At 34.5% G+C, this 17965-nt stretch overlaps 1 protein-coding gene across 1 annotated transcript in view; it reads right to left on the bottom strand.

Annotated features, from left to right (window-relative positions):
• The window catches only part of LOC149779871 (whirlin-like), an 87541-nt gene that overhangs the window by 32439 nt on the left and 37137 nt on the right, over positions 1–17965 (bottom strand). Inside the window, exons 5-11 of the mRNA XM_089937313.1 lie at positions 15551–15590; positions 14247–14456; positions 13415–13495; positions 9607–9708; positions 6972–7022; positions 4007–4096; positions 2736–2956 (exon numbers count right to left, since the gene is read on the bottom strand). Coding sequence (XP_089793439.1) covers positions 2736–2956; positions 4007–4096; positions 6972–7022; positions 9607–9708; positions 13415–13495; positions 14247–14456; positions 15551–15590 — 795 coding nt within the window. The remainder of the gene's footprint in view (positions 1–2735; positions 2957–4006; positions 4097–6971; positions 7023–9606; positions 9709–13414; positions 13496–14246; positions 14457–15550; positions 15591–17965) is intronic.

Below are 17965 nucleotides of genomic sequence, written 5' to 3'. Positions count from 1 at the left end.
AATGTGAGGTTTCCACTCTGCTAAAAACAAGAACTTGCAGGACTGTACATGAAACCTTGCCACTGGGGAATGAAGTCTACTGCTGCATTTAAAATCCCCGGGAGAGAATGGTAGAGACAATCAGACAAGAAAGTCTTCTCATTCAGTCATCGTGAGAATCAGTCAAGAGGAAGATTGACTGTTCTTTGATGGGTCAAAATATTCATCTCCATGTAATGAAATTCTGATATGGAATCAGATCCATAGACATTTCATCATCTCCCGTAAGAGAGACCTATCCCTCAGAAGGGTACATCTAATCCAATCAGGCCTGGTGCTTACAGGGGCAATGCATGTTAATAATTTTTATAAATGTATCTATAGAGAGAAAGTAATTTTAAAGTGATGGGAACATTTTCTAAGTTTAATATCTCATATAAAACTTGTTTTAAACTTTATTTCCAAAATGCCATGCTCACAGAGGGCCTTGCCAAAATGATCCAAATCAGGCCCCATGTTTGCTAAGGCTGGTGCTGCATCAAACAGTCATCAAAATACTGGAGGATGTGAAATAACTATCTTAAATTAGCTATAATTGCACCCATCACCCTCAGGCGATAGCTCTGAGAGTGGAATCATAATGGCCAAAGGAAGAAACCAAAAGAGGTCCCCATGCCCATCCAGCAATGTCATAATAAGAAAGGGGCCCCGAGTGGCCGAGTAGTCTAAAGCGCTCTCCATCACGGATCACTGCCATCTCGCCTCTGTCTGTGTGGGTTTGAGTCTTGGGCTCGGCCAGTGTGGATATGTGAGAAAGCTTGCCGGTAGCTTCTCGTGGGTCGGTGGTTCTTTCTGGGGTTTTCCCGGGTTCTTTCTCCACCATTAATACTGGCCACCATGTATAGTGTATCCTGTGCTGAAAAATGGCATTAAACCCTATAACAACAACAACGTAATAATAATAAGAAAGACAGCTAAAGAAGGTGGCTAAGAAAAGACTGGAATGCAAGGATATGGTAAATAGTGTCCATACATTCAATTCCAAAACTATGGAAGCCCTGAAGGGGAGATGGGCCCAGGTGGAGTATTTAAGGAGGAAAGCAGGTGAGTGGACCCTGTAGCTATTGGCTGAGACCTGGGATCATAGCAAACAAGAAGGAATAGAAACCCTTTCTGCTGTCTGGTCACCTCTTACCGTATTTCATGTAATTTTTCATACACGAAAAAATAATTATTAATTTCAGTGTACGAAAAATTATGTGTAAAATAAATAATTATCATTTTGTGGTACTGACCTTGTACAAAAAATAAAGGGATCGTACCCGAACAAGTTCTATGGAACACACACTATTCAAAAACCTAACAGTACAAACGTACAAGTAAACACATCTTTTCTGTCTCATTCTGTTCTTATTTCAAGAATCTAATTACAATTAAAATAAAAGTACTCAAAAAGATTTTTGTTATTAGTGAACAAGAGAGAGAGAGAGAGTGTGTGTGAGAGAGGATTATATCTCAGTGTGCAAGCTAGTCTGCATTTAGAACATATGTACCTGTTATGTTGTGTAATGTTGGCAAAATGATTAAGATGGTTTGAAGATGTATTAGTTATGGGTATTATTTATTAGTAAATTGTATGCAGTGATATGAGTCCACAGGAAGAAGTCACACAAAAACCCATTTCCATGCTAGTTGAAATTCTGACTTCAGTAAATGGTTACAGGATTCAGTGAAAAAGCTGTAATCCCACTGTTCTTCGCAGAATTTGAGTTTCCCAGCTTTTCTCTTTTAAATCTAGTCAAATCAGGTAAAATAAAGAATTATTTATATTCAGAAAAACAGCAAAGATCTGTTATCTGATTCTGTCAAATCAGTTTATTCTTTTGACTAAATAAAATATAAACCCACCATTTTCATTTCATTTTAAAATTGTGAATTAATGTGTATGCCTTCCAGTTCAGTTTTTACATTAGTTACTTTGCAGGTGACTCTATTTATATAAGTTAGTATAAAGTAGTTTTCCGTAAAGTTTATACAAAAATAAATGCAATTGGGTCTGATCACATGATTATGTTCAGACCAAAAGAAATCTTCCCTTCATTTATCAACTGATGCAAATGCAATTATTCAGCAGCTACACACATTAGCGATAGGGAAGGAGTGACAAATTAGCAGATACACACATTAGCAACAGGGAAGGAGTGACAAATTAGCAGATACACACATTAGTAATAGGGAAGGAGTGACAAATTAGCAGATACACACATTAGCGATAGGGAAGGAGTGACAAATTAGCAGATACATTATAGCGATAGGGAAGGAGTGACAAATTAGCAGATACATTAGCAATAGGGAAGGAGTGACAAATTAGCAGATACACACATTAGCGATAGGGAAGGAGTGACAAATTAGCAATTGTTTGATTATCAAAGCTGAAATTTCATATCATGTAATGATCCTAATGTTAATTTGCAAAATATCTCAAAATTTTGAATTCAAAGTTACAGTTTGATATGCAACATATGAAATACACCTCTCCATTCAGTGTCTGAAATTTAGTCAGTGTACAATCTGCTGATTTTATGCTTTATGCAGTCAGGAGATTTTGCTTTTGAGAGCATCCTGCTACAACCACCTTCAACGTGATGCATATGGCATATCATGTTTTTGGAACATAAACAACTGGCATAAAATCTAAATGTCTGAATTATTTCTACACTTTGAGATTTCAAGATAGATTCTCTGCATTAGATCACCTGATGTCATCCATGGACTGGTGAAAACTAAGTTGCTGTGACTTCTGAGGAAAATAAGGTTGAAGAAGTGATGGACTTGTATGAATTTCAACTGATAATGGTGACAGTCTCCCAGTTGAAGCTGAATGATGCAAACTTCTGGGTGATTTAGATTTCCGATGTGAAGATGAATAAGTTGATGATGGTGGTGAAATTCTCTTGATTGGAAGTGCAGGTTTATTCTGAAAGATAATGCATAAAGAGTTTCCAGCAAAAATGGACAGCATAAAACTTTAGATTTTGCAAACCTAGGAGTCATAAAGCAAAATCTTTTGTCATATACATGGTGTATCTTTCTTTCACGTTTGCCTATTTTAAGTTGGGTCATATCATGTTTGAAAATGTCACTGTAGTTGTAATTTTCAGCACATCTGATAATTAAGCATCACCAAGGGAGCCAAGTGTGTATGCCATTAAGGACACCCATATTTCAGAAGGTATCTATCTCCCAGGGATCCCAGGGATGGATGTTAAAGACCATGGGTGGAATCCCAAGAAGGACACCCTTACTGCCAATGGTTTAACTGTCTATAGGGTCCCCATGGGTGGAGCCCAAAAAAGGACACCCCTACTGCAGATGGTTACCACCTCCCAGGGGTGGAAGCAACGATGGACACCACTCTTACAGATGGTCACCAAGGCAACATGACCACAAAGTCTTGTGAAAGTTTACTCTGTGGCTCAGAAGTGGTTACAGAATTGGACTGCAATTGCACGACACTTGTTACAAAAGTGAAGGGATAATAAAATGTTGGTCAGAAATCATTTTAATTTAAAACATTCAAATACCATGATGCCCTAACTGTAGAAAGTGCTATTCTGTACTTTATAGGAGTTTCTACACCTTCAACACAAACACATGCAAATTTGTAGATGACAAATGTCTGAACAATGATAGGTACTTTAAAAGTTTATCCAGAACATAGCCAAGTAATCCTTATTTTCCTACAAATGGCGATATTATAATTGCCAACATACTGACATGTAATTGTTGTTTTTTACATTATTTCTTATTTCTTCCATACAGTGATATAATTACAGGTCTTATAAGCTGACAAGTAAATGGTCATGATTACATTATTCCTCATCTAATTTATGTAAATTTATCCCTGCAATGAAAATAAACTTTATGACTTAAATACTGAATAACATCATCATAATTTAAACTTCCACGGTCTAAATCTATATTTTAAAAGACCATATTAGTTAAGGTTTTGTGAATGTTACCAAACCTGCGGTAAACTGTCTGGCAGGTGTTCTGGATTCCCTTCTAGATGTTCTATGGCCATCCTCAGGGCCTCCAAGTCCCCATCTGTCACAACCTGTTATTATATAAGAAAGATCAAAAGTTTCACACAAATACCAATCCACCAGTTTACTGCTGATGACAGGAATAATGATGCAGGTACTTGAACTTTAAACAAAAGGTTTGGCCAATGCTGAAATAACAAATAGGCATGCATGTATACAAGAATGCAAATCCAAGCATATATATGTACTTGAAAACAATAAACATATCCAGCCAATATGCAATATTACTGTATGTGTACAAATACACAAGACTTGTTCTTGCACACATGTTGAGATTAGGCTACATGCTTCACATTTCTGCAATCTCAAGTTCAAACTCTAAAGCTGAGACAGGAATTATTTGTGACTTTAGGTAACAGTATATGGTTATATACATGGAAGAATTGTAACCAAAGTTGATAATATAAAATTTTGTGTATGCAAGATTTGTGATTTAAGTTCGATTTATGGCTGAAGTTCATTATATAAAGTTTTGTGTATGCAAGGTTTGTGATTTAAGTTCAATTTATGGCTGACGTTCGTTATATAAAGTTTTGTGCATGCAAGATTTAAGACTATAATTGACAATACAATGACTTTTTTGTATGGAAGATTTGTGATCATAAACGATTATATAAAGTTATGTGTAGGTATGTTTTAAGATAATAGCTGACTATATTGTTTTGTGTGTAAAAGATTGTGACTACAGTTCACTACATTAAGTTTTGTCTATGCAAGATTTTCAAAAGAAAATGTGAAGTCAGTGAAATGTGAAATCTTTAGCCTTCACAACATGCTATTATTTGTCCATGCATGTTTTCTGTTGTTCTGTCATTTCAATAACTGTGTCATACTATAGCGATTCACTTCCCAACATATACCTTTCTTTGAATATTGTATATACTTGCTTATACATTGAGTCAAACTGCAAACAAGAAAGATCCTGCTCTGCTGTAGCATAATGCAGCTGCAGATCTGGATCTATTTTGTTGGTTCTACTGATTACACCTAACAAGCTGCACAGACCCAGATCTGCCAGTGCATTATGTGATGGCAGGTCTAGTTCCATGAACTTTGCAGTTACACCCAACTTATAGGCAAGTATATATGGTAATGGTTTGTCCCTGATATTTGACCTTCATTGTTAAAGTTTAATTTACCCTCTACCACAGAGACCTACCAGCTCACTATAAGTGTGATGTGCTATCGAAAGAACATCATGTCACTATTGGACAATATCCCAGCAAGGCAGAACGGGAAAATGAGGCAGGATGGGAAAAACTGCACATGGATATATGACTATTTTTAAAGCTTTCAAATGACATACTTAGTACTTATTGTTTCTTAATTGTAAATGCATAAAATGATACACAGCAGCATTCTTAGTTATACATTGAGCAGTAAGTCACATGTTGGTCTGCTAAATTAATTAGATTATAACTAATTCTAGAATGAATACATTTACCTACTACAGCCATTTACAGTCAATGAAACTAAGAATAATTAAACTTTTTGTTAGTGATCTCATAGCATAAATTATTTGTGTATTGGATGAATCCTAAACATACAGAGATAAGATAGCCAATTAGAAATATTATTTGTGTATTGGATGAATCCTAAACAGACAGAGATAAGATAGCCAATTAGAAATATTATTTGTGTATTGGATGAATGCTAAACAGACAGAGATAAGACAGCCAATTAGAAATAGGACATCCAAAGTTTGTGCAAATGCAAATCGCTGCTATCTTCACAGGAAGAATCATGGAATCCATACTGTCAGAATTTTTAGATTAAATTTATATCAACATTATGAATAAAACCTATCAAGAGGTGTAGGAAATATTAAACACATGAAGAAAAAAGCTGTAACCAAAATTATAACACATTTTCTATGAGACCTTGACATGAAGGAGAAAAAAAAATGAATCATCTTAGCTCCATACCAGGGTATGGTGAGAACCTATCATGGAGTTTAGGACCTTCGCAAACTGTGACAAAGCTGCCAGTGTTAGAAAATTGACTGTTATGTCATCTATTTCCAATAATGTGGGTTTTTCAAGAAATAAAACTCAAGTGCAATGAACAATAATACAGCTCACCTTTATGAAATTTTTACTCTTCTCCTGTAGCCACTGTAAACACTAATTATCATGCAGAAAATAAATTGAAAATTGAGACTAAAATGACTAAAATGATATAAAAATAATTTTTTTGCCAGTTTTTCACTTTTTTGCCATCAAATTAATGATTCTAGCATGAACAAAGCTTGAGAAATACACTTAAAATACAAATATACTAAAGTCTCCAAGAATGAGATAGGACCATGGCAATCTATTTTTGTATTTAGGACACAGTATTCATCAAAATGCATCACTATGTTTCATGATTCCAGATATAACAGTATGTATACAGCATACCAATACCAGAGCACAATACTTAACTAATATTTTACACATATGTACAATGTTTGTCTTCTTATCTCCTACCTACTGAAACAGGTGTTATGAAAAACCGAAACTGTTGCCAAGGACCTAGGAAGAAAGGATGGATGAGCTGTAGACACTGAGGCTATATGCATGCTAAATTACATGTGTGGATGCTGATGCCAAAAGGTCAGATAGTTACATCAACTATTCTCAGCATCAGAGACTTGTTAGCAAATGAAACTTAGTTTGCATCTGTGCTCTATTCAAAGTCACAACAACAAAGCCAGATCTGTGTTTCATCCCCGGTCCCAACAATTGAGTCAGGATTGCCCACAAGACCAGAAAATCACAAAGACCAATTTAGGTTGAACCTTTATTGTCAGTTACTTACTGATGAAAAAACAACTGCAATATTTGTTGATACTACTACATTAAAGATACTAGGTCAAGCATAATTATGTAACCTTATTAAAATAACCTTTTTCAGCTTGAGGACAGATGAGGATGCTGCATACTCAGCAGTGGATATCTGAAATAGAGAACATCAACATTTAACCTTTATTTGCCTACTACTACAAAGTATGTCATAGTGACCTTGTTTTAGTGTATAATCCCTTGTGATGGAATTGTGTGCACAAAGTTGCCATTGTATTGTATTTTAATGTGAATATAATATGATCCTGTTGCCCAACTGTTGCAATTATGCATACAACATTACTAAATGTTTATGCCAAGGTTTGATCAAACTATGAAAATGCATCTAGCTTTATTATGTTGTTGACACTAAAAAGAAAAACAACATTGTCAGGTAGGCCCAAACCTTGCCCTCTATTATGGAAAAAGGTCAATCACACAATACTAGTTAAATATACATAGTACTATAACAACATATGTAGCATTACTCACACTACTTACAAACTTTCTGTGTGAATTGTTGGCATTATAAATTCAACTAACTCATCCATGGTTCAAATACAAATTTAGAATTTTCAGTTATGGACCTAGTGTGATACCTTGTCACAACAATTTACATCTTACGCTCTAGAGGTATGTAATAATCATATTCATTCTTTTTTTTATAATCTGTGTCAGACTGTGTATTAATCATATTCATTATAATCTGTGTCAGACTGTATTAATCATATTCATTATAACCTGTGTCAGACTGTATTAATCATATTCATTATAATCTGTGTCAGACTGTGTATTAATCATATTCATTATAATCTGTGTCAGACTGTGTATTAATCATATTCATTATAATCTGTGTCAAACTGTATTTTGCTGTGTTGGATTATAATCCCTCTATTGCCATTATGCCAGTCAAATGTCAAACATTAAAAAAAGTCAGATTTAATAGTGCTTTTTTCAGTTTACAGTCATAATTTCGTTTGAAGCAACAAGCTGGTATGAATTATTAATATTGTATATAAGAAATGACTTAAATGATTCCAGCTTATAATCCTGTATAATTTATTCCTGTTGTATATAAATTCTTATCTGATCATACATCATACAGACATTTTAGGCAAGGAACAGTTTTTAATTGTTAAACTAGGTCCTTGTTTGTGAGAAGACATGCACGTATATAGTGGTATTTGTACCATGACGTACTGGAAGATTCAAGTATTCCATAGTTCAGAGCTATTTTAGTTGTTTCCATGACACTTGGTCCAGAAATTATCGTTGTGCAACTAATAGTTTTGGGTTTGATGATACATTTTGATGATACTTCAAACTTCATCTGCAAGAATGTAAGATTCCATTGGCTTTCTTCAGCAGAGAGGATGTAATATCATATTTCAGTTTCATTCCTTGACATTTTGTCCCTACAGGGCATTTTCATGTCTGTCATGTGAACATCATAATTCTATAATTTCACGTCTATTCTGTGAACAGGATAATTTCATAATTTTGTCAGTAATCTGAACAACACAATTTTATGTCTACCATATGAACAGAAGTTTTATGCATGTAATTTGAATATAATATATGCATGTTTGTTATGTGAACATCAGTTTTATGCATGTAATGTGAATGCAATAAATGCATGTTATATGAACATCAGTATTATACAGGTAATGGGAACACAATAATGCATAGTTGTTAAATGAGCATCAGTTTTAAACATGTAATGGGGACAGAATAAATTCATGCCTATTTATAATCTAAAATGAATAATCATATATTTGTCATGTGTACGAGGTAATTTTATATTGTTGAACAGGCAAAGTAATAATACAGCCATTTCATTGCAAGAAAAAAAACAGCATCTGGAAAACTTCCAAATATTTTGGAATTTCAAAATTGAGAGCATCTATATGTCATTAGTAAAGAAGAAATGTTTTGACTAGTTGAAAATGTCCACCATTTTCCAATCTGATACATTTGAATCTCACTGTGTAACTATGTGTGAACAACTACTGAAACTGAGTAGATCTGTATTTATTTATTTTTATATTTTGTAATGATAAATGTTACTTTGATAAATGGGTCTTGATCTCTTTTACTAAGTGCTCAGTTTATCCTTGTGACATACATTTACCAAAGTTGTATCTATCCTTCAAGCTTATTGGTCATAGGTGGCAAACATTACTGAAGTTAAATTTAGGCAAACTTAATTTTTCTGATATGCATAGTAACAGTTAATGGTCATTTAGATCTCAGTGGTTTTTTGATCCCCAACCTATGTTGTTCAAAGGTCATTTAAAGGTCATTAGGTCAAATGTCATTTAGATATCAGTGACTTTGGACACCCAACAGGTGTTCACCTACTGATCCATACACTCACAGGGCCATTCAAAGTGTAGGTTAGTGTACATAGATACCTAAGGAAACAGGAAGGAAAATGACTAGGAAAGCAGTTCTGCACCTAGAATTCAGTGAGCTATGGACAATGTTTCTTCCTGTTACTAAATCTCAGGGATTAGAAACATTTCCATGTCATGAATAAGTTTGCATTAGAAGCAATGGTAATGGTATTAAAAAGTGCAAACAAGGGGTGTTACATGGGGTCGGTCCAGATTAGGAAGAAACAGGCAGAAGCATTTCATTAAACCCAATTCCCACACTTAAGTTACAAAAATGCAGAAGAGGTGAGATAGATGATGTACCTTGTTAATTCCAGGTTGTGGCTTTTTCTGTGATGAGTGGGATTCACCATCAAATGAGTGACGTGAGTACGTCTCAGTTAGGTTCTGCTGTTTCACACTGCCCTGTAATTAATTGAAGAGACTATAATTAACCATCAATATTTTGCTCCTTAGTACAGCATAATTGGTTTCTATCACCAAGCTTAAGTGAAGAATATATAGTGATATTTGTTTTCCTTCCCTCCATCTGCCCATCCATCCAACCTGCACCTTGTCCATAACTCTGTCTCCTTCTTATTCACTCAGTGGAAATTCACTAACTATAGTACAAATTAAAGATAACTCATCTAATATCTACCTGCATGAGGGAACTTGTCTTGAGGCCCTTTTTTAGGTAGAGAGTGGTGGTAGTAAAAAGTAAAATAATAGGGATTTATTTATTTTCATAGGTTTCAATTTTCATAGATATCAGAAAAATTATATATTTGGAAGTTATTAAGTAAACTTTGCTGATTGGGGATGGGATCCACTGTGCTATTGGAAGAATCACTGTCTGGTTGGGTCCTATAGGAAGAATCACTTTCTTGTGTGGTCCTATTGGAATAATTACAGTCTGGTGGGGTCCTATTAGAAAAATCACTGTCTGGTGGATCCTCTTGGAACAATCACAGTCTGGTGGGGTTCTACTGGAACAATCACTACCTGGTGTTTCTTTAAGTTTATGGTTTGTGGCAACCATGAAATCCACCAAAACTGGTATCCCACAACAAAATATATTGAAGTTTAACTTTTTACCTCCAAATTACTAGGCTTCTTTCTTATCCAATGTACAAGCTATCCACATACATTTGTGAAGGTACAAATTCATGAATGTTGAACAGAAACCAATTTTTTTCAGTCACAGTTACTGTGACATTTGACTTTTTGAAAACCCAAACTGATATGTTTCTTTACCACCACATGTTCAAACTATTCACAATGCTTAGTCTAGGTCTGTGATGTGATACTGATGCTATTATGAAGAAACCATTTGTCTTCTTTCATTTAGTGACCCTGACCTTTGACCTCCAATTCATTCTTTAAACCAATTGCAGGTTATCCACAAAGTTTGGTCAAGCTCTGTCACAGTGATTTTGGACTTGACATTTTTACTGTTTCATTCACAGTGACCTTAATTTTTGACCCCAAAATCAATAGGTTCTGACCTAACCAAAGTACAAGCTATCTAAAAAGTTTAGGAAAGGTATGTACTGTAGAATTGGAGATGTCTTGCTGAAAAGAAAAGGTAATGGACAGATGGATAGACAGGGTCATAGCATAAAATAAAGCAAAAAAATACAACAAAGTATTGAAGGTATGATACTATATCAGTAGAAAATAAGACATCCCCCGCCTGGCTTATATACCTTTATAGCTGACCAAATCACTAAGCAGGCTTATGTAGTACTGTAAGAACACAACTCTAAGCAAACTATCTCACAACCTTTATATTAAGCCAATTTCACCTATTTTACTATAGTTTGATAAAACTTGTTTCCAAGATAATTAATATGCATAGGCCTCAATCATAACTCTATTTACCCAATTTATCGCCAAGCTTTATGGAAATCTGATACAAAAAATATCACCTCAAGAGTGGTACCAAGCTAAGCCAATCAGATATGAATCCCATCAGCAATATGTGCTGATCTCATTTATTAGTGACCATGATGATAACAACTGACTTAAGAAACTGGAGCATAATCTGATTGGAATTCGGTCTCCTGGAGAGTGCTAACATGCTTGCAGATAATCACATAAAAGATTACCTCACAAATATGTGTAGATCTTGATGATAATCAAATCCACCCAAAATCTTGAAACCTTAAGCCTATTTACCAAGTTTGATCAAAGTCCTATAAAAAATACAGTCTCTCCAAGAGGTAAAAAGTCCTCTGCCAATTTGATGCAAGATTACCACATTAATATTCATTGGTTTCACTCATACTAAAACTCGTTTCTAGACTATATTAGACAATTCACCACGTTTTGTCAAGATAAGATCATAAAGATTTTCTCTTGAGGTATAATGACCGAAGATCTCACCCCATTAATATGTGGAAATCTTGTTCACTGTTAACTCGACATTTGAGATACTGATGATATAAACCCATCTGCCAAATTTGATAAAAACTGGATCCAAAGTAAAGTATAATCTTGAGTGTTGACATGACTGCATGATGATGTCATTAAAATACTTGAATCTCCAGGGACTGTACTCATCTTCATAATGCAGTCTTATTTACCATTAGTCTGAGCTAAATCAACTCACACACAGTCTCAAAAGCGCACCAGTTAAGCTCCGCCAATCAGATGCAAGGAAACTGACCTAACTTAACAATATGGATGGATCAAGTTCACTGTAGGTCTCTATTCCGTGTCTGACCAAGATCAGATTAGAAACATAATTTTGAAAGCTGTAACAAGCTCAGTGAGCCAATCAGATGCAAAATCTCCTCATTATTATCTCACTCATTTTCTAACATGTCAAAGATGTTCTTGATATACCAAAAGCACATTATACAGCAACCAGAGTGGAAAACAGCTCAGCCAATCAGATGCAACATCACCTCATTCAAATGTGTGAAATATTCTGATTATCAAATATTTTGGAGTCTTGATAATATAATCCTGAATTCCATTTTTAATCAAAATTAAATCTGGAATATGGCTTCTAGACTAGTAGCAAACCTGGCCAATCAATTGCAACAATAACTCATTAATAGAATCAACTGCACTGACATTCTCAAACCTGTCCAAGATCTGAATGATATAAGCCTACATTCCAAGTTTGATTAATACTGCATGAAAAATAAGGCACCCAAGGTCTCAAAAAGTTCTTCCACTGATGTAGGACCACCTCATGTGTATGCATGAAACTTTACCAATATCAAAGATTGTAAAGATGTAAGCATATATTCCAAGTTTGACCAAAATCAAATCAGAAATATAATCTTCCAGAGCGATAAAAAGCTCTGCTAAACAGATGGATTATCAATTCATTAATATGCATGGATCCAGATCAGCCAGGGGTCTCAAATTCCAATCACCATCAGGACCACATAAGGACTAGTATATTGGCCTGAATTCCACATCACTCAAACCTTTTCATACAGTGAATGAAATTCATATAAAAGACAGCCAATTGAAATCTTTATCAAAACAGGCTGACTGTGAAGAAAAATTTTCATTACTATTTTACAAGTTCTGGGTGTTATTGTAGCGGCCAAAGGAAATAACTCCATGGAAACATGTGGCCCATGGACCATATGTTCGAGATCCCTGATAAAGATGATATAAAAGCAATTATGCCAAGTTTGATTTATATCGGACTAGAAATCTACTCAGTCAATCAAACGCAACATTACCTCCTTCATATGCATACTAGATCTCAGTCATTACTAAACTTGTCCGAGATGTTATGATATAAACTCATTGTCCAAGTTTGATCAAAGTCAGATCAGAAATGTGGCCTCCAAAGTGGCAATAAGCAGCTGTGATGTAATGACAACACATAACAGATAAAGTGTTATGCCATCAGTAACCTTGGCCTTATGGCCAACTGAATTATTCCTTGATCCCTTACAGTGAAAACACATTTTAAATTCATTTTGGTCTCTATCATATTTCTTCAACCTAGATTCCCCTTTCACTGTTGAGAGGTGTAAATGTACTAACATACATAGTGTAACATCCAATTTATGATTCTGAATCAAGACAAAAGTTACATTTTCTCCCCTCCTTCCTATGAGCCTCACCCTCATGATAGACCTTACAATAAAATACTTACCTCCCTTTTTAAACTGAAGTTATCAAATTTCCCAAGGTCTCGTGCACGCACTATTGTTCTTACTTCTGCCATCAGTGTCCTCTGTAGTAAGACAAACACATTGTTAAGATAACTAAATCTACAGTTTCCGTCAAAAGTAAATATCAACCCAAGAAAATCTTAACTCTCTGAAGACAAAATACAAACTAGATGGTAAGCAATTTGCTCACATAAAAATACAGGTCCCACACTACACCCCTACCAAATGATACATCTATAGTCAAAATCAAATGATTGAAAATATATGTGATTTGTAATATGATATTAAACTGGATCAAGGTGCTGAACATAATACTAATTGTAATGTTCCTTGTCTTTGATCATAAACAAATTAGTATCCCTCTAAATTGAGGAAATATGAATTATAAATGATATGTTATTAGTCTTCATTCTCTTAAAAGAAAATTCATTAAAAAATGCATACCAAATTTAGAGAAATAGCTATAGTAAGGGCTATTCCAGTAAAACATACTTGGGACCGGGAAAGGCACTTTTAAGGTGGGATACTCACCCATAGATACAATCTAGAATTTTCTTATCATTTTAATATGAGCTATGTGAAATAAGAGTACCCTAGCATATATTTGTTTCTAAAAAAAAACTGCATTTTCACAATCTAGGTGTCATCTTTGCCTGTGTTTTGGGAAGTATAATTTTCAGTCAGAGATGTCACATTTGTCTGTTGAAAAGTACTGCAACAGTCAGAGTTGTCTTTGTTGAGAAGTATTTTAAGTCAGTGGTGTCATGCCATTGCCTGATTGTTTAGAAGTATTCTAACAGTCAGGGTTTTCACCTTTGCCTGTGTGTTAAGAAGTTCCAGCAAGGCCTCCACAAGCCCTTCCACCATGATGTTCCCATTTTGGTATTGACGGAGGTAGTGTCGCAGTCTGCCTTGCTCTGTGGTGTTCAGGAAATGTTTGGCCTGTTCCTCAAGCATGTCCCACTTGGGACTCACTGTGGTGGACAGCATCAGCTGAGAGCCAGCACCTTTGATAAAACTTGACTGGGGAACAAATATATTTGACATAAATATTACAGATAAAACAAAAGATTTTAAAATAAATATAAACTAGTGCAGGAATCACATGACCTCAACCATACAGAAGGCATGTGACAACTTATTTAGGTATACTGTTGGATGAAACCCATAATTGTCAAAATATTCAGTTCAGAAACATTTATGTTTAGAACTGGTCCATTAAAGCTGGACAATTACTGAGTATTCATAAAAACTTGTCTATAAACTTAAAAGATCTTATAATATTTCTCATTCAATGTAAATATAAATAAATGACTCCAAAGGAAAAAGAACATATTAAAACCTTTTTTGAGTTCAATATGTTTTATTGAGTTTTAATAAAGGCTGCCATGCTTTTTTACTACTTATACACATATACACATTCAAACAAATGGTATTGTTATATCAGTGTCTGCAATCAGATGAATAGTGAAGGACAGTTCAGGCAGTTTTGAACAGAGAAAAATGTGTAAACATGGGCATGCCTCCACCCACCATTGCCCAGCCGCACTTTTTATTTGCTTTTATATCTGATCAGGTGATTTTTTTGCTTTTACCCCAGAAAAATCTTCCTGGCCCCCTCTAATTTAAATATACCCTAAATCACTATATTGGTGAAGCCTCCATATCCCTGAAACCCACTGTCCTTGACTGATACCCCAAATATTGAAAACATAACTTGTCATGGTTATTTTAAAACATGAAACAGCCATGTTATTACCCTGTCTTTCTTGTCTTGTCAATGCAAAAATCACAATTTAACACAGTATTCAAAACTTTCTCTTTCATCTAGTTATCACCCTTCAAATCCATACCAATTGATCATCCTCAGTGCAGATGGAGTTTGGGTTACAAAGATTATGATGTCAGGTGTTCAAAGAGATGAACTGAACAGGCAGATTAACATGACCTATTTTGATATGTTTACAAAAATGATTATTTTTTTCTTCCTAAGTTCATCTTTTGATTGTCAATGTGTCTGTTTGTGTGAGTGAAAACAGAGAGAAAGAGAAAGGGAGGGGGAATGTGATGTTCATGCTATTTCATATTTAATCTATTAAGGTCATCTTTGCAGTCACCTTTGAAGTTATTGATCCCCTTCGACCATTAGTGCCATACCTGAAAATAAGCAGGAATGTTATGCACTAGAGTTTTTGATTGCTTCTTATGAACAGATTAAAAAGTAAAAAAGAAACAAGATTTTTTGAAATAAATAACAAGTCATTATTCAAAAAGTAATTTTTAGGCCTTACTGACGACAATATCTTTAACCTGTAGTTCTTTAAAGATAAAGGAATAAATATAAATCAACCTGTAAGAATAAATATACATCAACCTGTATAAAACATGTATACAATTGTAAACACAGATATAGATATATCAACCTGTATAAAACATGTATACAATTGTAAACACAGATATAGATATATCAACCTGTATAAAACATGTATACAATTGTAAACACAGATATAGATATATCAACCTGTATAAAACATGTATATAATTGTAAACACAGATCTAGATATATCAACCTGTATAAAACATGTATACAATTGTAAACACAGATATAGATATATCAACCTGTATAAAACATGTATACAATTGTAAACACAGATATAGATATATCAACCTGTATAAAACATGTATACAATTGTAAACACAGATATAGATATATCAACCTGTATAAAACATGTATACAATTGTAAACACAGATATAGATATATCAACCTGTATAAAACATGTATACAATTGTAAACACAGATATAGATATATCAACCTGTATAAAACATGTATACAATTGTAAACACAGATCTAGATGTCTTGTAAAATAGTGTTCCAGTAGATCAGGATAAACACTCTTTTATTTAAATGATTATTATAAAGCAAACACCTGCTGTGCTGGCAAATTACATACATACTTCCAGATTTGTCTATAATACTGCTCTTTATGGGCATATGAAATTCTATAGGTATATATGCATTATTCTGTAGATGACTGGATTGTTTTTAGTCTTATTTCCACAATATTTTTTACAAAATATTCTAAACTTTTATGTGAACCTTGTTAGCATAATTATGCAAAAACTCATGATGGAAAGAAATTAAATTTAATGGGCATATCTGTAAATTTAATGGGCATATCTGTAAATGTAATAGGCATATCTGTAAAAAATTACCAGATTTAATTTTCAGGCTTTTACAGCAGTTTTATACACATGCTATAATGTAGATGATAATCATGTTATGATTGTGTCTGTCTGTCTGTCTGTCCACATGCTACTTATTTACTTGCACACAATAATACAAGATCCCTACTATCTACAGTTAGCAAACTCTGTGAAGGACTTACACCCTGGGAAAAGAAGAAGCCTATCAGTTACAAGATTTCAGCATAATTTGTACAAATTTGGATCCCATCATGCTAAGATGCTCTCAGTCATATTTGGTTAAAATTGGCAGTCATTTTGAGAAGCACTGAACAGCATTTGCTGGCAGAAACACATTATACACATACACAAGATGCAAGATGGGCAAAGGACCACACCCTATGATTACTAATTAGCCCTATAGCAAGGTTAGCTAAAATCTACATTACCAGTGGCTCTAAGAGTTTGATGTGTCATGCACCACATTAAGCTACAAAAAAGCAAAATAACTGTAATAACAATTATCGGTGCAAAGTCACATGTCGGTGGGGGCATCTTTAAGTACAGATCATAATAATTACCAAGTTTCATGGCAATGGATCGAAAACCACAGTACTAGTGTCACAAACAAGACAATAACTCTAACATAAAGTTGGAGAAGCAAGTGATTTGTCAACATGTGCATCTTTGTCATGATTATAATATTTACTAATTTTCATGGGAGTCCACTAAAACATGAGAATGGTTGCACTAACATGATTAGGTCATACTCCGCTACAAGATAAAAAGGGCAAAACTAAAAAGATTGTGTCATACACTGCTACAATTCAAAAAGGGCAATAATTCTAAAAAGATTGTGTCATACACTGCTACAATTCAGAAAGGGCAATAATTCTACAAAGATTGTGTCATACACTGCTACAATTCAAAAAGGGCAATAATTCTAACAAGATTGTGTCATACACTGCTTCAAGAGAAATGGCAATAATTCTAACAAAACTTTGTCATACGACAAGATGAGCAATAATTCTAACAAGATTGTGTCATACATTACTAAAAGACAAAATGGGCAATAGTTCTAACAAATATTGGAAATGTGCATATTCAGGTCATAACCAGAATATTTACAAAGTTTCAAAGCAATCAACCAAAATCTGCAGGACTAGATGCACTAATCAAGGCCAGACAGAAAGCTGGATGGATGAATAGACAGGATGAGTAAATAACCTCACTGCCGCTGTTAAATGCCACACAGGGGGCCCTGAGTGGCTGAATGGTCTAAAGCGCTCTCTGTTACGGATCACTGCCATTTCACCTCTGTCTGAGTGGGTTCAAGTCTAGGATTCG

The sequence above is a fragment of the Sinohyriopsis cumingii genome, chromosome 16 (genome assembly GCF_028554795.1).
Source record: "Sinohyriopsis cumingii isolate HCF-2022 chromosome 16, ASM2855479v2, whole genome shotgun sequence".
Taxonomy (NCBI): domain Eukaryota; kingdom Metazoa; phylum Mollusca; class Bivalvia; order Unionida; family Unionidae; genus Sinohyriopsis; species Sinohyriopsis cumingii.
This window is presented reverse-complemented; position numbering and strand designations above follow the sequence as displayed.